The 23,848-nt window shown below is 41.2% G+C and overlaps 1 protein-coding gene across 6 annotated transcripts in view; it reads left to right on the forward strand.

Annotated features, from left to right (window-relative positions):
* Positions 1-23,848, forward strand: part of Elavl4 (ELAV like RNA binding protein 4) — a 128,796-nt gene that overhangs the window by 70,255 nt on the left and 34,693 nt on the right. For all 6 annotated transcript variants that reach the window (XM_040756968.1, XM_021228384.2, XM_021228386.2 and 3 more), the window contains exon 2: positions 11,669-11,909. In XM_040756968.1, coding sequence (XP_040612902.1) covers positions 11,669-11,909 — 241 coding nt within the window. The remainder of the gene's footprint in view (positions 1-11,668; positions 11,910-23,848) is intronic.

The raw sequence follows: 23,848 nt of genomic DNA on the forward strand, positions 1-23,848 counted from the left end.
TGCACGTTTATATAATTGAGATAATGTCTTTATTTTTCTTTTCCTTTTCTACACAGATCATACATACTTTCTCATGCTACAAAAAAACCCACCATAGACACAATCTTAGCAATTGCAGAATGCTGTTTCTGAAACAATCCAGTAAGTTATTTAACCAGTAGCCACCTCCCTTGTCAGGCTCTGGTTTGTTATTTTGTTTTGTGCCCCTCATGATGTATACTTTAGACCTTCAAAAATAGGAAAAACTTGAATACAAAAAGGTGTGGCGACTTTGATTTCGCTGGTGATGGTCCGGAAGACCATGTCATTGCACTCCAGGCTTCACTGTGGCAATCGTAGAGCTTCTCTTTACACACAAATAATTAATTCAAAGTCACACTTCCTCCAGCCCAGGCCTGCAAGCCCACCTGTGCCAATTTGATGGGATCTGCTGTCACTCCTCCTGCTCAGTCTTCCCAGAGAATGTGCAGGGGGATGGTGTCCAACCCAGTTCTGTCAAGCCAAAAACAGTAATGTTTTTCCCCAAAAAGAAAGGAGAAGAGGAGAGGGGAGGGGAGGAGGGGAGAGGCAAGGGAGCATGACAGCACGTACCACATGGTACCACATGTATAATCTCAGTGAAGAGATCACGAATTTGAGACCAGCCTGGGCTACTTTATGAGATTCGGGCAGGTAGCGAATAAATTTCCTCTTCAGCTATGAGCATGCAGCAGACAGCCTGTGTGACATGACTGTGGGTGTAGTTTTCTGTGGCCGTGGACACATACGCGGAGATGCTGAGAACCCTTCCTTTGGCTGAGTAGCTCTAGCTCCACAGTAAGAAACCCATCACTGGGACAGCACTACTGGAAGAGCTTTTGGTGTTACACAGTTCCCCTTGAGAAAGAGAAGCCTCTTCACTAAGATTTTTCTAGAGACCCACTCCTTCCAGTGCCCTTCATTCCTGCTCATTCTCGAACCCACAGTCTATGTTAATATAATAGTGTACACTTTCAAAATAAAATGAATTTCTACATTGATTTCTGAGATTGTTTACTCTAACTGTAAACATAAATTTCAAATTCAGAAATAACCTTGATTTTTACAGCTAAACCTCAGTGATTCTGCTTACACTCTACGCCACTAGCTAGGTGTTTTATAAATATACAATACTATGTTTACATGAATTTTGCCATTGGCTATTGCTTATGAATTTAATCAGAAGATAAATCTGACTTAATCAGTCTGTGGGCAGTTTTTCAAATGATTCATTAACTACCCTTTGTGTGAAAGATGAAAATAACATATTTACTGTCACAACTGCTCCTCATCCCAACAGGTACCCATAGCTTATCATTATGCATTTGGATTATTTCATCCACACTAAATACCAGGGTTCTGAAAGGTTTAGTGAGTGGGATGAAAAGGGAAAGAAGGGAATTTGTTTCCAGTGGAGTGTGTGTGTTTGTGTTTGTGTGTGTATGCAGTTCTATCAAGCCAAAAAAACTCTAATGTTCTTCCCAAAGAAGAAGGGAGAGGAGGGGAGGAAAGGGAAGGAAAAGAGGTGAGTGAACATGGTACCATGTGTGTAATCTTAGCACTGGGGAAGCTGAAGAGATCACTAGTTTTATATATATATATGTATGTATATGTATGTATGTATATATGTGTGTGTATGATATATATGTATATGTATTGATATATTGTGTACATGTTTTAAAATTTTTTACAGGAAGCTTGAGCTTGTCCACCAAATTACATTTATATTAAAATGAAAATATTGGACTTATAAAATATGCTTTTAAAAAAGGAAGCCTATTAGAGGTTTAAGGAAATCATTCTTCCTTGTTTCCCAGTTTGAGATTGACTTTGTTTGCTGGCCATTTTGGAAAGAAAGACTAGCTTGTGGAGGGAGGAGTCAAAGATGCTGCTTTATCTTTCTGGTGAATTTGACAATTACGCTATCCCTCATCTCTGAAGAGCTTACCACCAAAGCCTTAAGAGTCGAATACCCACAAGTTGACCAGCACCAAGATGGTCAAACCAAGAAATCATTTTAGACCCAGAGTAAACCTCTAGAGAAATCTGTACGGGGTATAGGAAATTGGAGTTTATTTAGGAGAGAGGGAAAAAAACATGCGGCATATCTGGGGAAGAAGATTAAATAAATACTGGATTTTGGTGAATTTAAAAATAATACTTGAGAGAAAGTAAAGTTTGATAGTCATTCCTACCCATGTGGACCTTCTGCTTTAAGGGTTAATGCTTCTTGTTCTCCCCAGCAATGGAGGGTTTAGGGCTTGTTTTTTTAAGTCCTGCTTACCTCTGCTGAGGGCACATTTGCATTGTGTGCTGCTCATCTCCAGCACAGAAGCACCCTTCCAAAGGAGGGGTGTCTTGAGCCTCCCTCCCCATTACAGACAGCGTTTTGCTTAGGACAAGGCATTTCCACCAGGACCAGGGCCAGCGACTATGTCTCAGAACACCACAGTACTGACTGAGTGTAGTGGATGCCAATGCTTTGGGTCAGGAGAGGAGTCTGCAGAGAATCTCTGGGATGGATTATTAAAGGGTTGTGTACAGCCCATTCTAAGTAATTACTTGCCTACCTCCTGTCTTTCCTGCTTGAACTCTGGATAGGCAGAGACCAGATTAGTTTTTTGTTTGTTTGTTTCTCCAGCTCCTAGAACAAGCCTTGACCTGTGGTACTGTTCAGGAAACGTGTGCTGCACTGAATACACTTGTTCCAAAGAGATGCTGAGAATTTATTGCCCCCCCAACTTCCTAGAGTAAATAGGTCTTTCGGGTTATTTGTGCATCTGCTCAAAGGTATTATTAAGCTGTCAGAGTGTTTTCCCTGGTTGGAATTAAATTTTTTCCTAGAGCTGTCTAGTTACCTTCCAGCAGACTCTACACACACTCGGTATGAAGAGTGTGAAGGAGGCTGGGCGTTGGTGGCGTACGCCTTTAATCCCAGCACTTGGGAGGCAGAGGCAGGCGGATCTCTGTGAGTTCGAGCCCAGCCTGGTCTACAGAGCGAGTTCCAGGACAGCCTCCAAAGCCACAGAGAAACCCTGTCTCGAAAAAAAAAAAAAAAAAAAAGAGTGTGAAGGGACCAGAGTGCAGTCTTCAACCAGGACTCCCTGGACCAGCGTGGTCTTTGTGTCAGCTGGGATTTAGTTGGAGAACATTATTCCCAGGTATGCTTTAGCTGAAGGGATTTGAGCATCTTAGCCCTTCCTCTTGAGCTCCATTAATAGGATCTGCTCCCTTCACCACTGAATCATCATGGAGATGGTGTTGCTTAAAAAAAAAAAGAAAAAAGAAAAGAAAAGGATTAACCTGAAGGGACTGGAGCACATTAAAGCCAGTTGGGCAAAGCAGAGGAGAAACAAGAAGTTGGGGGTGTTGTATGGCATTTTTAGTAACTTTAAAGGAATAAGAAGAGAAGTTAGGATTTGTTCCTAAAATTATGTCTGTCTTCAGGAGCACAGCACATGATGTGAAACTTTCTAACTTCGCAAACTTGTTTTTCAGACATTTGAAAGCAGGTGAGATGCAATAGGTGAAGCTGTCCCATGAGAGTCTAACACACTGTATGTCAGAGTTTTAGAAGGGTTAAGCAGGGAAGGCCTACAAAAAGAATTAGGACTTTTATTTTTGTTCTCATGAATAATTTAAATCTACTTCTTTAGTGGTTCAATTCAGTGACCGCCCTTGGTAAACATTATTCTTCATGCTCTTGGGAATGCTTGCTCTATTACATAAGGGTTAGCTTTTATGTATAATTTTTCAAGAGCACCTTTAAATATTTGTGATAATGTTTAACAAGATCCATGAATATGCCTTGAATGTGTACACCTGAGACATGGCTGCACTCAGTATATTTCTTAAGAAGTGTCTCTGTGGTCCCTGGGACGGCTGACATTTAAAGAGGCGTGAAAGGAACATTATATTCTTGTGACCTTCTTAGGTTCTTTCCTCTTGATTCTTTTGCATACATTGAGCAGGGAGACCACACCTCCACCAGCAGACCAGAAGCCAGGGACTGCAAGCACACATTGACGGGTGTACACCGGCTTGCACTGAGCCAGGGAAAGGTGAATGATGGCAGCATCCTATGTCAGGGAACTCCTATAATGTCACCTTTTATTTGCCACATGAAGTAAATCTTGAAAGTGTAAACTGGATTAAAATACAGAAATACAACAGTAATTTATGGTCAGGCAGCCATTTTATGGATAATATTGGAGCAAGGACACAATATGGGATAGCTGGCAGGATTGATGGTGGAGGGGACTGTGCATTACCTGTGAGCTTGCTCGGGGGCTTTAGACAGTGTCTGTCCCTAACAGGGAGTAGGAAGATCAGTCTTGTAACTGCAGCCTGACTTGCAGCAGTTTGAAGTCTTAGGGAGGATTGGCAGTGTGGAAAGAATTCATGAGCTTGTGGAGAAAATACTAAAGGGACCAGACATACATATAGCTCTTAAGTACACTTTTAGAATTTTAGAGTGGCCTTGCTTAATATACCTGGGGTCTTCCATGGATAAGAAGAATATGCTTTCCCTCTGATGTTTGAGCCCTTCAGTCACAACATTTTGTTTAGTCAATAGGTGAATTAATTCTAAAAGCAAGAAAATATATGAAAAGTGTGATCTGGGAGGCAAGAAGACATTCTGCCCTGGGATTGCATTGCTACTCTAAGCTTTTCTGCTCTAACTGCCAGTGTTTCCTGGGTATTGGTTTTAGTCCTTCTTCTTATCCACTCTAGTACTGTTGACGTCTGCCATTAATAATAACTGTACAGGGATTACCAAGGCAGGAACAGTATGACAGTTCCTTGAGAACAGGTACCATTTTCATGCCAATAAGGTAAAGGACATCAGAGACTACCAGGCTCTACTTTCTCCCTCAGTAAATGGGTCTGGAGCATAGTGTGGAGGAGCCCCATGGAGGGCCATGGACACTCTGTGATCCCAGTTCTCTTAGCTAACTGTTCTCACCTGCCTTGGTGTGAGGAGTGGAGCAATAAGGGGAGGAAGTAGAACTGACTTCTAAGCCTACCTATCAGGAAGTTAAGAGAGAAGCCTTGGGCTGGCAAGAGGGATCAGCAAGTAAAACCACCTTGTTACCAAACCCACCCCCAACCCCCCACCCCGCCACACACACACTAAATGTAATAAACATTTTGAGAGACAGCAAAACATGTTTTGCTACACAAAGGGCCTGGGAGATTGTCAGAGGGTTAAATAGGAAGGCTCAATTTGGGAGCTTTCCGTCTAGCAACAATAAATTGGCTTTCTGGGGAGGGAAGGCCATGGCATTCAACAGGTCTCTGTTGTATCCATGCCAGCCAAAGACTCAGTTCTCTGCCTGAATGAATTTGAGATAGAAATTTTAAAAATGTAGAATTGTAGTTTCTAAGAATCGTGGTTTCCAGGGCTTAGGCAATAGGGAATGTGGAGTTACTTTATAGTGGGCACAGTTTCAGATTTGCAAGGAGAAGGACTCTGAAGGTGGAGTGTGGTGATAGCAAACATGAATCTACTTGATACAAAACAGTTATACACTTAATATAACTACAAGAGAATTTTTTAAATCTGCATTTGAAATAATAACCAAAGGTATAGCTGGCATATAATAGATGCTTACTAAGTGACAGCCTGTTCTGTCCTCTGTATATGGATAAAATGGAGATCATATTTAGCCCAGGAGGCTGTATTCTACAGGGTTGTGTGAGGGATCCAGGAAGCTATTGGATACATGAGAACTTTCACTTATTCATTCGAGTCTTTTACTAACAAGTCACCTACTATCAAGCCTTGTTCTGCCTGTAGAATGTAGATACTCTAATAAGCAAGGGATGCGATCTCTATTCTGTGGACTGTAGAGTCACTCTTCCTTGGGAGCAGTAGATTGCTACACCCAGAGAAGCCTGAAGTTATGTATGTTTCTGTTCTCTGTTCACGTGCACTGCTGGAATATGCGCTTGTCAGCACTATAGGGAAGAAGAAGCAAGTCTTCCTTCAAATGGTTATTCCTGCGTTATCAAAGAGTGAATGACTGTGGTGACCTGGTAATCCAATCCTACCTCTCACTTTAAGTAGTAACCTTGAGCCCGTCGTTTCCCTCCTCTGGACTTGTGCTCACTAATGTTCTCAGTTCTGTGTTGTCTTTATGTGTATATTCCCAGGTCCTGCCTCAGAGCCAAGTAAAACAGGCCTCCATCTCTGTCCATCCAACCTATCCAGATCTAACCATAATAGAAATAAACTTTTTTAATGTGCATGTGATCTGTTATGTCTGAGAAGTAGAGCTATAGGTAGATAACAGTCTCTGCGAGGCAGCAATGAGGATACCATGAAGGGCAGAGAAGATATTCACCTTCATCACCAGCACAAAGTCTGGGAGTACCTGGAGAAAGGGGATTGTGCAGTCTCTCCCCTTACCTTCCCTGCAGAAATAAGCAAGCTGGCTATGATCTGGCAGCTGCATGTCTGGAACCTTCCCTCTTGCTTTTGTTATATATTTTTGCAGAAGAGTGATGGGAGGGGTGAAGTGAAGGTGTTAAGTGTAAGTAATTAGTCATTCAAACCATTGACATTTTCAATGGCAGGATTTGAGTGCCTCTGTTATTGTGCACTGCTCTAATAGTTTATGCCTGAAAATTTCTGCCTGTATAATGTTTCTTAAAATATATCACGGGAACATAAAAGATTTAATGCAGTGCTTTGTATAACCATTAGAGTTTGAAGTCAACTGAGCCTCCTCAAAGCTCTGTCCCAGATGCCAACAGTAAATTCTGTTCTTAATTTAATTGCCATTCAGAAGAAGGAAGGAGGGCAAGTTAGGGGTTTGGAGTCTGGTCAGCTGCGAAGTTGGCTGTGAGACCCATGCAGAATGTTTCATTAACACACATGTGTGTATTGAGTAAATGACATATTTATTTGCAATAAAAACAAAAAGCACTGCTAGAATGTCAGAGGTGGTTGCCTGAGGAAGCAGGTGTTCTGATTTTGCCTAGCCAGCTTCTGGGATTGCTTGAGGATGGGCTTCCCACCCAGTGTGTTTTCTTTATCTCAGGTCCATTTCCCAACGTAGAGAACACAGGTGTCCTCCCTTTAGTAATCTTAAAATGCCACCGCTTCATAGTCATGCTTTCAACATCTTTATCTCTTTGCACCTTCTCTTATTTCTAGGTAAGGTTTTAAACATCTTCATTCATCCAGAAGCCAGATTTAAGGCTGACATTTTAAATTTCTTATGGAGTTTTTTTTAATCCTCCGATGCATCCTGGGATGAATTGTTAACACCAGTGAGGGGGTCTCTTAACATGATCTACACAACACATTTCCCAAGGTTTCTCAGCTTTCAGACTATATTCTTACTGAAAACACTGTGTGTGTGTGTGTGTGTGTGTGTGTGTGTGTGTGTGTGTGTGTACATTTTCATCAGTTGTTCTGGATATACAAAGAATAACTGTTTGGTGTGCATCTGCAGAGAAAAGAGAGAGCCATCTCTACCACACAAGAATAACATGACCTAATTTATAGCTACAGTCTGTGGAAGTAGCTCAGTGGTGAACACTGCATTTCATGACACTGTTTCAAAAGTTAGGGTTCAGTTGGGGTTGTCTAATACATAGATAGGGCTTAACTCTGGGAACTGACCTAAATTAGAGAGGCCACACAGGATATGAGGAGATCTCGAAGATGAAGGAGGGGCTGAATTACTCTGGTAGACTTGACACTTCCTGGGCCTCTCTGGAACAGTTTTACCTGGAAGAGGCTCACGTGGACAAGTGCTTTCACCACATGTCTGTCTGTGAGATGAGCATTCAGCAAATGAAAGGTGAGCCTGCTAGATGTCTCTTAGCACACTTTAGTGTGACACGCATTCTATATATTCCATCCTTAGCACCAGAAAAGCTGCTGTGGCCCAGGCTGTCTTCTTGATGTCTTTGCTGGAGCTATAGGAAAGATAATGTGAGAAAGGTCATTAGCAAGAAAGGGGTGCTACAGATTGTGTAGCAGATTTTGGGAGAGCAGTTGAAACGTGGAGTGTCATTAAAACAAAATTCAGAAGCTGTTTAGCTTTGAGGTTCTGTCAAAGAGGCCTCCTAAAATGGAGAAATTCTGATTTCCAAGTTTGTTGCTGAATTGACAGTGTTTCCTGTGTTGGTTAACTGGGACACCTGACATAAGGAGGAGTGGGACAATACAGCCAAGGGAGCCACTGCACAGGCCCACATAGTCCAAAGATTTCACTCAGGAGAGACCTCCTCCCAGCCAGGAGTCTTGTTGATCTCCGGTAACCTCATCTCCTGATTCTTCTCCTGGACCCTAGCCTCAAGTCTCAAGCTGCCAAATGAGCTTTCTAGGTGTAGTTTTCATCGGTCTTGAGGACAACTTCAGTGCAGATTCTTCTCAGAAGCCCTTTGCTTTCTCTTTGCAGTCTGGAACGTTTTTTGTTGTTGTTGTTTTGTTTTAGTTTTTGTTTTTTCTGGGACCCTACCATTGACCTGAGGCCAAGAAGGAAGTTCTGGTGATGTGAGAAGTGGAGCCACATAAGTTACTTACATGGTCTTCCTCAACCTGCTTTCCTTTGGCTCTTCTCAAGACGCCATGCTTTTCTTTTAATTTCGCTTCCCATTTGTAACCATCAGAAGAGGAAATGACGTAACACTCACCTGTGTTGGAGATGGAGAGGAGTAATAGTTGTGATGACTCTGGAACTTTCTGTTCCAGACACCCTCTCATTCTTCAGGCAGCAGTGCGTGCTGGCCTCCATTCTAGCTTAGCAGAAAACGATATGAGGCTCAAAGCATTGCAGTGACCCACCGGAGGTCACATGGCTAATAGGTGCTAGCACTAGAATTTCAAGGCAGCTTAACTCAAAAACACATCCTATGTGAGTAAGATGACTGACTACCAGGCAAAAGCACTTGCCACCCAGCTTGAAAACCTGAATTTAATCCCAGGAACCCACACAGTGGAAGGAGAGAACCAGCTCCTACAAGTTTCCTGTGGCCTCCACATGTGTGTTATGGTATGCACACACATGCATTAATACATACACATGATAAATAAAATATTTTTAAAACATTCTAGTCAGGCATCACATGACTCATGTCTTTAATCTCTGCATTTGGGAGGCTGAAGTGGAAGGATCCTGAGTTGAAAGCAAGCCTGGGCTATGTATATGTGTGTAGAAACAAACAAACAAACAAAAAATACAAACTTCTCTTAACAGCAATGCGCATAGAAATACTGTCTCAAAACATTAAAAAATATTCCTTTTTACATCGTGCTTCAGCTGACAAAATGAATAAAAATAAAATTTGGTAAAAAGTCACCAAATATTGAGAAGAATGTGGAACAGCCAAAATGTCCATTCTCTGCTGGTGAGAATGTTAAGTTTGTGTAAGCACTTTGAAAACCCAATGGCAATATCCATTAAGGCTTTTCATACATATTCCTTATGACCCTAAAATTGGAATCCTAGAAATGTGTGCAGATATACCAAAAGACATGTGTCTAATGCTCATAGCAGTAGTTATGCTAGATCAGAAGTAGAAGCAGCCTAGAAGTTCATCTACAGATAAATAAAATGTGTTAGTTACATACAGTGGAATTCTCTATAGCAGTGAAGAAGAGCATCTATAGCTATGTATAACAACATAAAAAACACCAGATGACAAGCCATGAAAGAGTACATATGGTACTATTATGTGTTGCAGGTTTGAAAATGTATATATAGAATCTATGGATTGGAAATTATAATAGTAGTTATTTTTATTTAAATGACAAGGGGCAGGATAAGACTGTCATTCTAGTCATGTTCCATGTTATGACCTAAAGGAGGTTATCCAGGTCTGTTCATTTAGTAAACACTCTTGAGTTGTAGCCTTAAGATTTATATATTTTATGACATATTTGTTATATTCAATGAAATTTTTCCAAAAAAAAATCTCTATAGGCACTCACACAATAGTATCATTAAGTAGCTGGTTACTAGGTGTTGTTTGTCCCTGGTTTTCCTAAGTACTGAGATATAGACCATATTAGAATATGTACTCTTGCCCTCTTGTGAGAAGTCAGTAAGAGAAGTCCCATCAGGTGACAGGCAGAATGACATTAGTAAGTATCAGGGACTTGTTTTTACCAATGTTCAGTTGCTGTATAAATGTCACCACCCTTCACATCATTTTGCAAGCCTGGTGGCATTGTGCCCCCTTTGTCAGATATCACAGAGCTAGTGAGTGGCAGAGCATGGTCCCCAGTAGTTGATGAAAATTTCAAAGGTAATAGAAGCCACATCATGATGAACAATGGTTCAGTTAGGTTTCAGTTGCTGTGATAAAACCATGACCAAAGGCAACTGGGGTAAGAAAGGGTGTATTTGACTTGCACATCCTGGGTCAAAGCCCAGTGAGAGAAGCCCAGATAGGAACTTAAGGCAAGAATCTGGAGGCAGGGACTGAAGCAGATTGTCTACAAGCAATCTAACAGGGACATTTCCTCAACTGACATTCCCTCTTCCAGGTGATCCTGGTTTGTGTCAAGTTGACAAAATCACAACCAACACAGTCAACTGGGGAACAATACTATATAGTAAACTATAAGGTTGATACTGGTGGTCTCTGTCTGGGGCCAGAAAACCTGGGTACAGACCCAAATGCTGCCCTACTTTCCTACAGACAGTCACTGGATGTCTTGATTTACTCCCTGGAATGTTAGTTACCCCCTGTCTCTGTGATCTGATGACTTTCCAGTTTTATCAGAGATCACTGTTACATCATCTTCTTTGTACTTTCCCTGCATTCCCCTTTCCAATATGCAGGACTAATTAAATACCTGCTGCCTACTGTAAGTTCCTAAGGATAAGGACTTAATCTTTTTTTTAATTTTCTTGCATGCTTCCTGGGACACTTCAAATATCTTTAATTAACTATTTAAACAAATATTTATATTAAGAGAAAGTTCTCTTTGAGTAATATGTAAGAGCAATAGGCTGTGCTAGATCCAAAGGTAAAGGCCTAAAAAACAATCTCATTTGTGTTTTTGTTTGTTTTATTAGAGACCCTAGTAAAAAAAAACAGTAATAGAATGGCTGGATTTTTTTAATTAGATGACTTTGCATCTTCCCAGAATGTACCCATGAATCAAATGTTTGATCAATGTTTAAGCACCAGTGCAAATCTAAGACCTTCCCATATGAAACAGCCCCACTTAATTTAATGTCATTTTATTTTATGAGATAGTTAATAAACAGGTACTGTATTTGATCTTGTGAGTTTAGTCCTCTATATTTAGCTTTTTCAGCTTTAATGGAACTATAATTTTAATCATGATTATTACTTTACATTTTAATTATAATTTGGTGTGGCTTAAGTATACATTTCTGAGAGTGATTGTGTAATGAAAACAGGAATTAGCTTTTCATTAACAAAATAATGGGAGAGTTCCCACTGCATTCTAGTCTGTGTTCAAAATCTAAGGGCTGGCCTAAAAATAGCAAAGGGAGCTTAACATCCTGGTTAAAAACATGCTTCTAAATCAGCTGTTTTCACAACCCAGTCTCTTTGCTCCATTTTGCCTATCTTGTTCCCTTTTTTTTTTCAGCAAATAAAATCAAATCTAGAAACAGACTTTGCGTCTTCTGAGATTTCATTTTTTTTTATTTAGATAATTAGCACCATGGAGCCTCAGGTGTCAAATGGACCGACATCCAATACAAGCAATGGACCCTCCAGCAACAACAGAAACTGTCCTTCTCCCATGCAGACAGGAGCAGCCACAGATGACAGCAAAACCAACCTCATCGTCAACTATTTACCCCAGAATATGACTCAAGAGGAATTCAGGAGTCTCTTTGGGAGCATTGGCGAAATAGAATCCTGCAAGCTCGTGAGAGACAAAATTACAGGTATGCTCTTCAGCATTCAGGTTAGGGATTCACAGCACACAGTGTGTGTGTATAACAGTGCATCTGAATGCCTACATCATATATACAAGGATTACATGTATACATGCCACAAATTCACACCATGTACACCCCAAAAATCCACCTTGCAGACCAATTAGCCTAGGAAGCAGATGAAGAAGGTTTTTTTTTTCCTGTTTATATGAAATGATCCTTTGGCTTTATACTCATTTACTCTTGATCAGTCGCCACTACTCTCCCCCCCACACCCTTTTTTTAAAGACACAGTCTCATGTTTCTCAGGCTGGCATAGAACTGCCCGGATAGCTGAGGATGCCTCTGCATTCTGACGGCAGGCATTACAGGAATGTACTACCATGGCTGGTTTTATGGGTGCTAGAAGTAGGGGCTTCATGCATGTTGGGCAAGTGCCCACCAACTGAACTATGTCCCTAACTGTTCCTTTGCACTTTGGTCCAGAGCCCTGCCTTTTGTCTCTCCTCCCCTGTACTCTATACTGCTGTTATTCCTTTCTACTGTTCTCAAACATTTGGTTTGTATGTGCCCAGTTTTCTTCCATATGTCATGGCAGGTGTTTTAAAGGGGGCCAAAGAGAAGGATGACATTATTGCTCTTTGTCTCTGAGAAGAACAAATCCCAAAGATAGCAGATAATTCTAGAATGTAAATACTCTACAGAGGAAGGAAGATGCTTAGTGAAGATACATATGGGAAATAGTATATCTCATATGTTTGTTCATTTTGAAGAAGGTCTTTAATTAATTGCTTTCTTCTTGACCTTGTCCTTAAAAACAAAGCAATACCCCTACTCCCATACAACCCCGGTAATCAGGATTTTAATGTTTGTCAGACAATTATACTATGCCTGTTTGGGTAGAAAATTCCCTATAATCTTATTGGAAGTGAGAATATTTTCCTTAAAAAATTAATGAGCTGCATAATGAGGGCTGCCAGTGAAGCTGCTCCCAGAATGCATCACTCGTGCAGTCATTCACATTAACCCTGAGTACCTGTCAGTCCGGAGTGTCGACTGCTATTTCGGTTTAACTGACAAGCAACTGGCTCGCATAAGTGAAAATGAAGACCTGTGATTTAATCAGGATAAGACATCAGCCCCATTTTAAATCAGATGCTACAATACATATATGTTCATACAAACAAATGCATCCTTTTATTCTTTGGATTCACATGTTAATATGCCCCTTTATAAATTAAGTAGAAAGTTAAGAATAATGCTATTTGTTATAGTGTAAGTCACACAATCCCCCAACACAATTTATTTAGTTATGAAGTTGGAAAATGATACTTAAGAGTGTGTTGTAAGGATGAAATGAAAGACTGACTTAACACACCTAGCAAGATGATTCTTGGATAGGAGTCTTCAGTTAGTGAAGGGTGCTGTTTCTGAAAATGTAGCTAGTATCCTTAAAAGACCATGGTCCAGATAGAAATCTCATATCCAGCCCTCCTAATAGGGCCAGACTTCACAGATCTTAGCTAAGTGTACTGGATCTTCTAGTCTTTAAATGCCTGTACTCTCATAAAGCCGGTGTTTAGATTCCTTGAATAATCTTTACATAATGGGATGATAATTCAAACCAAATTAAAACCAGTTAACCATATGATTCTTCCTCCCACTCCTATATAGAAAATGTATTTTGGGTTTTGCCTTACATTCTAAATAGGGCTTCCACCGGCTATATTAGTGAGTGGGTATTATTAATCACCTTTTCAGGAGACTTCCCTCAGAACAGTAGTGAGATTTTTTTAAAGTACTGATTCATGGTGTTGTTCCTTGTTTTCTGAAGACACGTGTTTAAACAAGCAGATTCCTTTACTGAGAGAATGCTAATTTGGTAGTTCACCGAATGGATTTGAATAGGAGTGACAGCTTCGAAGACAGCCTTTAATTTGGTATACAAAACCAAAATTGTCAACTCTGGTTTGTTTAGCACCCTCTCCAGCACAAGCAGAGACATTCAGGAGCATCTGAGCTTAAAGATGAAACTTATGGGTTGAAGGCAGAAATACAATTCGGGCATAAATTTATAATTATGTAATTTTTATTTCAGGCAAAACAAAAATTTATTTGTAGATAACTTATAGGAATGAGGCAGGGAAATATAGAGAGACCAGAGATATTTGCCCTCATTTGGTAGCAGTGTTTAATAAAAGTAGAACTTATGGTTGTAAAGAGTGCTTATTAAATTCTTCATTTACACTACCTAATTAATTCTAGCATTTTAAATTAACAGTGAAACTGGTCCCTGCTGTACCATTCCATAGATGCAGCATATTTCCTCCATCCACCCGTTGTTCAGGTTTAATTGGCTACGCTAAAAGTCAGAGCAGGAGGGAGAGATGGAGCTGTAGGAGGTAGGGAAGGGTGAGAATCCCTCTGAGTAGAAGAACTTCAGAGGCTTGCGTTGGGATTCAGTCATAACACAGGTCAGCAGGAGTGAAGTGTCACACCAGACAAGTGCAAAGGCTGCCCCTAGCCCAGAAGTCAGGGTAAATGACATCATAGGTATTTTTGTTGCCCTGATTTTTAACATCCCAGTCCCCCCTTTTCCTCCAACACCTCCTACAGATCTGAATGCATCTCGATCCTGTGAAGTTTACAAGAAGTTCTAAATATCCAGTGGGAGGATTAGGGGGTGGGAGGTGACAAAAAGATAAGAATTTAAGATTAAGATTCCCCAGCCCCAAGCCACTCCCTGGGAAAGAATGACAGATGGGGTCTGAGAAGTTCAGATCCCTTGAGGGGAAATGACTGTTGACTGCATTAACAATCAGCTAGAAGAATTTCAGCAGTGGGTCCTTATTGACGGCTCCAGGTGGGAAGGCACTGAAGAAACTTGGCCATAGATTTAAGTGACATGGGGACACCATTTAGTCCTGGCTAAGCACTGTACCACAGAGCACATTTTCTAAGTGGCTTCTCCAGGCAGACAGCACAGTTATCATCCACAAGCTCAGGAGTCACCTAAAGCTTGACTTTATTCTGGAATTCTGGAGCGTGTGCAAAATGAAGACTATAACCCAAAGCAACACTGTATTCTTCTAAGGAAGGGCTGCTGGATGCCCCCTGGAGAGCCTGCCTAATGCACCATGCCCTTAAACAAGACTCCTATGTATAAAGGGAAGCAGAGATAACAGTATTTGTCATCCACTAGGGACGTAATTCAACCTGCGTCTTTCTTCGAGGTTCAGGCAAATTTACCGAAAGTACCAGATTTAAGATTCCCTTGCAGTGTTTCTGGTCATCTTTGTTAGCTTGCTACGTAATGTCTTCTCAGAGACACTCAATTTTTCGTTTTACATTGGGAAAACACATCCAATCTGGGTACCCAGGAGAGAAAACAGATAACCTGAGTTATTCCTGGGTCTAGCCTTGGGCACATGATGTCAGAGAAAGCCAAGTCTTAGCTTTTTTCCACATCCACCTGCTGCTGGAGAGAAAGGAAAATGTCACATGACTCTCAGGGTTCAGGCAAAGAACAAGAAGCCTGGGTAAAAATGATGTATTTTTCATGGACTTCTGAGAATTCATTTAGGTTCCTAGCTTTTGTTTGTTTGTTTTGTTACCTTTGGCTTTTGTTCTTTAGTGAATCCAGATTTCTGTGTGATTGGCATTTGTAGGGTAAGAAACATATAGCTCGGCTAGGATAGACTTAAGTGACTCAGGTATGTCTAAAGCCAGCCCAGCTGTGATGATGAATTTTGTCATTATAAATGTCTATCTTGTTACTGCCTCACCCCAAAAGAAATAAAGAAGAGGGAAAAGTAACAAAGGAAAGTCCCTAGAGGAAGCTGGGATATCACTCAGTGATAGTATGCTGATTTAGCATATGTAAGGCCCTGGCTCCAAAACAACAACAAAACCTAGAAAGGAAGAAATTAGTAGAAGGCAGTAGACACCTGTGAGCTGCCTAGTCTCTACACACACACACACACACACACACACACACACACACACACACACACACCTGTGCAGGAATAGCTTTTAAGAAGAGTTTTTTGGCCGGGTGGTGTTGGTCAGCATGCCTTTAATCCCAGCACTCGGGAGGCAGAGGCAGGCGGATCTCTGTGAGTTCAAGACCAACTTGGTCTACAAGAGCTAGTTCCAGGACAGACTCCAAAACCACAGAGAAACCCTGTCTCGGGACACCGCCATCCCACCCCACCCCACAAAGGAAAAAATAAAAGAAGAGGAGTTTTCTGTCCATTTCAGGCAAGTCAGAGCTCTACCGGAGTTTTTGAGAATAGAGCAGTTCAAACTAAACACTGCTGACTACAAAACTGGATCTGTCTAGACTGGTGTATGGACAGACACTAAACTCTCTAGTGCTTGAGTAAAGGAGGTGTGTTAGCTGAAGCTATTGCAGAAGGTTAGAAAGATGATGTTCTGATCCAGACAGAGGAAAGAAAGGCAAAGAAACAGAGCTGACCTTCGGGTGAAGAGCAAAAGCAGATTTTCTTCCCCTTTGCTTTGGCCAAAGGAAGTACAGCTTGAAGGTGGAGATGACTCTTTGGAAGCAGTGGTCCAATGTGAAGCAGCATTGCCAGATGAACTTAAGTATGTCAAAAGTAAGTGTGACTTTCCTCAACATCAGATTTAAGCCATCACTTCCTGTTTTTCCTTCACAATACGTCTTTGAATTAATATCATCCCTCAGTGGCAAAAGCACTGAAATGCTCTGGGTACTGGGTGAACCCTGTACCTCAGTTTGCAAATCTAATTTAAAAAGGGAACTGACTCGGTTTCCATACAATGATATGAGAGTTCTTCCGGTCTGTGAAGGCCTAAAGCAGCCTGCATGTACCTCAGCAGATGAGACTGGGATAGGAAACAGCACTGGTGAGCCTTTCTATATCAGAACTTCCAGGTCAGAGCCTACATACAGTATGGTCTAGTAGAGAGAAGGCAGAGGAGAGTGAGGCTCCAGGCATGTTCTGTTTCACCTCTGCTTTTAGGGAACTGCATTTGTGGGAACACTATGAGAATTTGGTCGAATCTCCAAGAAGAGCATATAAACAATAAATCGATCAGGGAAAAAACAAGCTACATTCTGAAAAAGTTTCAGAAGACTCCTAGAAAATGAAGTCGGCCATAAGATGAGTTAGAATAATCTGTTATAGAATCTAGCAAAGACAAAGAAGAACGACTGCTGCTTTCTTTGTGTGCCGTATGCATCTTTATGTGTCGTCTAGGGGTGCTGTGTAGCAGCTCGTTTAATAGTCCATTGACATCTCCTAGAGAGCCACAGGGCTGCAATCATCCAATATGCACCTTCAATGCACTCAGGAGACAGAGCCTCTTGTAATCCTCAGCCTCCTTCACAGATGAAAGTTGAGGTTGGGGGTAAATGAGCAACTTGTATAAGTTGAGTCACCCTCCAAGTGCAGGAGCCAAGACTTGGATCCAGCCTGTCTCACTAATTATGAGCTGTCCAATGTACATTTTACACCTACCTACCAGCTTCTTCCAAAACACTCAACTGACTTCCAAACCAATCCGGGCTGTTTTATAGGCAACAAAAGCTTTCAATACAAGGGAAATATGACTAGAGCTGGGAATTTTTTGTTTTGGAAAATAGCACATAAATGTATTCGTTAAAATACATACATTTAAAGAGAAAAATTCTGAATTCAACAAGTCACTGCTCACCTGAACTCAGACAAGTTTTTTTTGAGATTATAATACAATCACATCATTTCCCCCTTTCCTCCCTCCATGCTACCATCTGCTCCCCCTCCCCACCATTCAAATTCATGGCCACTTTTTCAATTAAGTTGTTACATATTTGAACTTCTGATTTTCTTGCTTCTTGAAATGCCTTTCATTATATTCACCTTTTGTTTTCTAAACACTACATTCCAATGGAAGCTGCCTTAGATTTCGATATAATTAAACATAGCCACAATTAGGTATATTCAAGAAAATCCCAAGATATTGATTATTAAGTGAAATTTTCTTATATGCACATGAGAAGGGTAGTTATCAGTGAGGAAAACGGTATAGGAAATAGCACTTGGCAGCATGTTGTTCTCGGGTTTAGAAAGATACGAGGTGCTAGGTCTCCTGCACTCCAGTGGAAATCAGGTTATTTGCATCAACTGCTGTATGTGTCACCTCCCTGCAGTCACCTTACACGTGTGCCACAAAGAAAAATAAAAGAGTTTGACATGTTGACTTGTAAAAAAGGGTTGACTACTTCTGAAGGAAGTTAATGGGACAATTTTAGGTGTGGAGAAATTTTGGAAGTCTACAGTGATTGCAAACCAGGAAAGAAGTCTACCATGTGAAGAACAAGACTGACAGAACATTAAGTGTAGACAGCAAGCCATGTAATCTTTGTGCCTCTTACACACCCACCAAGGGCAACCAGATGCCTTCCATTGATTCTAATTGGAATTTGGCAGTTGAGTGGAGCTGTGGGGTTTAGGGTTTGTGCTGGTACCTCAGGCATCTTTCAATGCTTATTTTCCCTTCCAAAATGGCAGTTGTCAGGATTACAGACCAGCCAGCTATGGTTTACTTTGCCTCTTGGTTATCATACCCTTCAACTCCCCCTCCAAATCTGACAGGTCTGCCCTGATTCCAAACTTAGATAGGGAAATGTCCTCTCATCCCAGGAGTGATGTCTCAATGGCTTTTACCTAGGATGTGAATCAGGCCTAGGTATTTTAAGGCATTCTATTTCTGTGCTTTAGCTGACTGTTTGGTTCATAAGACAATTCCCTGTTCACCCAGCCTCTTCTCTTTCTCCTAACACACACACACACACACACACACACACACACATTCACAAGCACACACACATGCACACTTCATATGCACATACATACAAATGTGCCCCCCAGTCACACCCACACACATACACACACTCACATACACACCCCACTAACACACACACACATTTACATGTGCAACACACACACACACATACACACTCACCCTTCTCCACAGAATGGCCTGATTGATTGCAGCTATAAACTAAGCAGAAAGATAATGTCAAAATGAAGTTTCCACACATTATCTAAAAATATAATTCATCAGATTCATGCAGGAGGAAAGTGCCTTCCAAAATGTGTAAGGGAGATTCCTTTTCCTCATCTCTGAGAGGTGTGGTAATGGTGATTTCTTTTTTCAGTCTGCCCTGCCCCCATTCTGCGGCTCCTTTATGCTCTTACCTGATGAACTCTGTGCCTGTCTTTATGCCTCATGAGAACTAAAAACCTTTTAAGTTGCCTTTCATTTTTTTCTACAGTGCTGAAATTGAGCTTTGATAAGGGAAAACGTTTCTAGTTTGGAGAAAAGATAAAATTCAGACGGAGATCATATGTCTGTGTAAGACTTTTTACATTTGTAAAACATTTTCAATCAGCCAACAGTATGTATTTAGTGTCTGCTCTCTCAGACCAAATAAATGTTATGCTACTACAGAAACAGTAAGCGAGGCAAGGCGGGACATTAGAAGGTCCTCCATCAGCCTGCAGATACAGAAGAAAGAGGTGACTGTCTTCTAAAGCATGGCCACCCGTTCTATTTTCTAGGGTGGTTTGGTTTGGTTTTATCAAAGTCCAATCCTGCCTTTTGTATCCCTGACTATTAAAATAATTTTAAGAGAGCAATTAGATGGATGAGTGAGTAAAATGTTTGCTGCACAAGCATGAAGATCTGAGTTTGGATCCCAGCACACATGTAAAAAGCCTGGAGTGGTGATATATATCTGTACTCACAATGCTGCAGCAACAGAGGCAGGAAGATCCCAACAGTTTGCTGGCCACCCAGACTAGCCAAATCAGTGACTTCCGGGTTCAATGACAGACCTTGTCCCAACAGTAAAGTGGATAGCAATTGAGGAAGACACCTGATATTGCCATCTGGCCTCCATGCATATGTGTGCACATACACACGGAGACACATAAACATATATACTACATATATACATACGAAAGTATTTGGAAAGACAACACAAGAGAGTTGATTCATAATGATGCAAGGAGAAGACCTGACAAGAGGCCAGCTATGTGGCAGCATAGAGTATCTGTAATTTCATTGAAGCTTTATATTCCCAAGATCACTGATTATTACCCCATTTTGCAGATGAAGCCACGACTAGAATTATCTGGTCAGGGGGATTGGTTGGGTCTGTCTGGCTGTTAAACCTATAATCTCACTATTATCTTATCATTCTGTCTCTGCTGAGTGAAGGCAAAGATATCAGTTATTACTATCCAAAGGCGTAAAGGGTAACAATGGACTAAGGTGCTCAGAGCAAGTATCAAAGAAGAATGGCCCTTAAACCTTATTTTTAAAAAAGGATTGTAGGAAATCAATATATGGTAAGGAAGCAATTGATCCATGCTTCAGAGGTATTGCTAAGGAGTAAATATTTATGCCTCCTCGCTCACCAGATTCATATATTGAAATCCTAGTCTTCAAATAACTGGAAATAGGACCTTTGCCCAAGTAATTAAGGTTAAATGAGGTCGTGTGGATAGAATCCAATAATATTAGTATCCTAATGAGAAGGGAAAGAAAAACCAGGGCTCCCTCTCTCCCTCTGTGTCTACACATCAAATAAGGCAGACCTCAGTATGCCAGAAAGAGGGCCCTAGCCAGAGCCTGATCATGCCTGTACCCTGATCTTGGGCTTCCAACCTCCAGAACTGGGATAAAATTAATTTTGAAATCTGTATGAATCGGAATGTGTTGTTATAAGCAGCCCACGCTGAGTAATGAGAACATTATCAAGCAATACTGAACAGAGCAGTTAGGATATTTCACAAGGGAAGTTTTCGTCATTGTCAGTGAAGAAAGTATAGCTCGGGAAGAGGAAGTAATTCATTCAAGGTCAGAGCCAATAAATAAAGCTGAGATTTCAACCCAAGCCTACTGACACCTTCTACTTGCTAACAAATAAGCTTACCCAAGATAGAATGATGTCTGTTATCTTCCTGAGGTCAGGTACATATTTGCTACTAACTTTTTCCACACCCATTTCTTGGTAATTTTTAAGTCTAATTTTTCTAATCAGCTCTTGTTCTTACTTGAAAGTCTGCCGAGATGTTAGAGCCAATCGACACACAGTGGATGCTCAGGTTAGGGTAACAGCTAGGTACTGTAGCTCCTCAGGAATGCCCCATCACATTCATCTAGAATCAGTAAGGAGTCCTCATGTGTGTGTAAGCCAGAAGTACCAACTTAGTGATCCCAGGCATTTTCTCATGTTAGTTCTCAGAGGCTTTTCTCTTTAGTGCCTCCTTTAACCTGTTGAAGCATCCACCGTGTGCAATTGTCTAAACTGATGAGGCCAGAGAAACCTAAAGAAGACTTGAATCAACCTATCATATGGCTTGTTTTTCTTGCTATTTCCTCTTCCTCTTTTTCCTCTGTCTCTGTCTCTGTCTCTGTCTCTCTGTGTGTGGGGGGTCTTTAAATGTCCTGTCCAACTTTCTCTGTCTGACTTATTTACACATATACCACTTTGATCTGAAAGGACTTGAGCTGACTTTTAAGATAAAGAGTTAATATTGAAATGGATCATAGGCAGAGGGAAATGGATAAAGGCCAAAAAGACACCAGAGGAAAATTAGTAAATTAAATGTGGTGTGTCTGAGAACCAACAGACAAACTAACTGGAGTTCTCTTTTATAAGAAGGTAAAACATATGTGACAACCTTCGTCCATTTTTTCAAGTGTCAACCAGGATCCCAGCTCTATCCTGGGCTTCCTACCAGCTTCTCCATAGCCCTTTCTCTGGATTTCCAAATGTCTGTGGTGACAGCTGCCAGCTATAAGGCAAGATGGGCTGTGAATCCTGAAATCATACACATGGAGTTTTCCTTTGTACTTATCTCTTTCCCAATTTGAATTATTTTTTTTTAAATAACAAAGTCTGACAGTAACGTGGAGAGGCTGCCTGAATGGAGACCCTGTTTGTACAGCATGAGCTATCAACAGTGTGCCAAGAGAACAGCTCCAAAGCAAGCCGTCCTTGCCTGCTGCCCTTCAGTGAGTGTCCGCAGTCTTCTCTCTCACTGTAGTTCTCAAGGTTGAGCACACAAGACTTCATTTAGTTCATGGCTTTCATCTTTTTGGTGAGGGTTTCCACAGTTCTGGCCACAACCCCAGTCTGGACAACCAACAATGTCATTCTCATGTTTTGGCACTGACGCGACACAAGAGCTATCTTATCTACCTTTGCCCCTTCCAGTGCTCCTTCCAATCCGTGCAGCCTTTCCAATGAGACAACCACCATGAGTACAAAGAGGAAGAGCCCTACCCGAGAACTCCACATTCCCCAAACATATCCACATAGGCCAAAGACTTTCAGCTCAGAAAACAAACAGCACATCAAACCACCTCAAGCTGAAGTCAAATTTAGTGCCTTCCCTGCCATACACACACATTTAATAAATGAGCAGTGGCATTGCTCAGGTTGACCCTGCCTTCACACACACACACACACACACACACACACACACACACACACACACACACTAAATAAGCAGTAATATTGCACAGGTTATTTTACCACCCCCTCAGACTACCACTTCCTCAATATTCAGTCAAGAGGAAAACTATCCCCTGCTTTATTTTAGTAGTACTCGTGGGTTCAAACTCAATGACACATATGAAGGCATTTTGCAGCAATAATGAATGACAGGTTCTGTGGTTTCAGAAGACTGTGAGTGAAAGCCTTTATTTCAATATTTGAAAACATCAGGGTAAATTTTAAGATTAGTTTGAGAATTAGACTGCTTTAAGGGCCAGAGAAAACAGCTCAGTCAGTTAAAGACCTGAGTTAGACCCACAGAACCATGTTTTATGTTTTTTGTCTTTAAGGCATGGTAGCACATTTTTATAAGTGTAGTGCTGAGGAGGCAGAGATGGGCAGATCCCTGGCACTCACTAGTCACCAGCCCAGCCTGCTGGGCAACATTTCAGGCCAGTGAAAGAATCTGTCAAAAAAAAAAAGATTGTTCATGAAAAATGACACCAAGGTTATCCTCATACCTCCACACACACATGCACAGCATTCACATATCCACACACATGAATATATACACACATGTAAACACACACACCATTTTTTCTTTTAAAATAATAAGGTCAGTGTGATAAAATAGAAGGATCTCCTACTCTAGCATCGGCTGCAGGGTTTTCTGTGTATCGGGACGTTCTGTACCTTAGGTGCTTCCATGCAGGGAGCTAAGAGTGCTTCCCACCTTACTGAGTGTTGTGAGACTGGATGAGCTGCCAATACGTTGTCGAGCTGTTGAAGTGATACCATTTCAGGATATTACTGTGGTCACTCATGAGATAGGATGCTGTAAGCAGGGGATTTATAAGAGAAGGGCGTCAACACCCTATGATAAGCCAGCTTTGCTTTCTAGTCTGCCTTCCAGATGTTTTGTTCAGTTATCTACGAACATCTCAGCAAAAGCTGATTAACTCTCTCAGACATCAGTGTCTAACTGTTATTAATGCTTGAACTGATCAAATTACATTGCCACAGATCCTACTTGTGCTGTTAATATTAGATTTTGGATTCCGGTCTATAATGAATGATTTTTCCTCCATGCATTGGAAAAATTGGTTAGCCGAGTTCATAAGAAAGTTTAATTAGCAAGCTGTTTGTGAAAATAGCGGCAGTGAGTCATCATTCAAAAGGAACTAACATTTCTTAGCGTTGAATTTGTTCTTCTCTTCCTTGAGCAGCCACACAGGATCTTTTGTTTGTCAAGCTGGCACATGCTGCCCACTTGAACTGCACCATGTAATAAGCTAATAACAAAACCAGCAGATTCTTAAAGCCAGGAGGAAGGGGAGGTGTAGGGTGTCTGTATTTGGGCATGTGTGTCTGTGCCTTCCAGAGGAGTATCACAGACTTCCTGGAATCTAGTACT

This window comes from Mesocricetus auratus, unplaced genomic scaffold (genome assembly GCF_017639785.1).
Source record: "Mesocricetus auratus isolate SY011 unplaced genomic scaffold, BCM_Maur_2.0 Super-Scaffold_100014, whole genome shotgun sequence".
Lineage (NCBI taxonomy): Eukaryota > Metazoa > Chordata > Mammalia > Rodentia > Cricetidae > Mesocricetus > Mesocricetus auratus.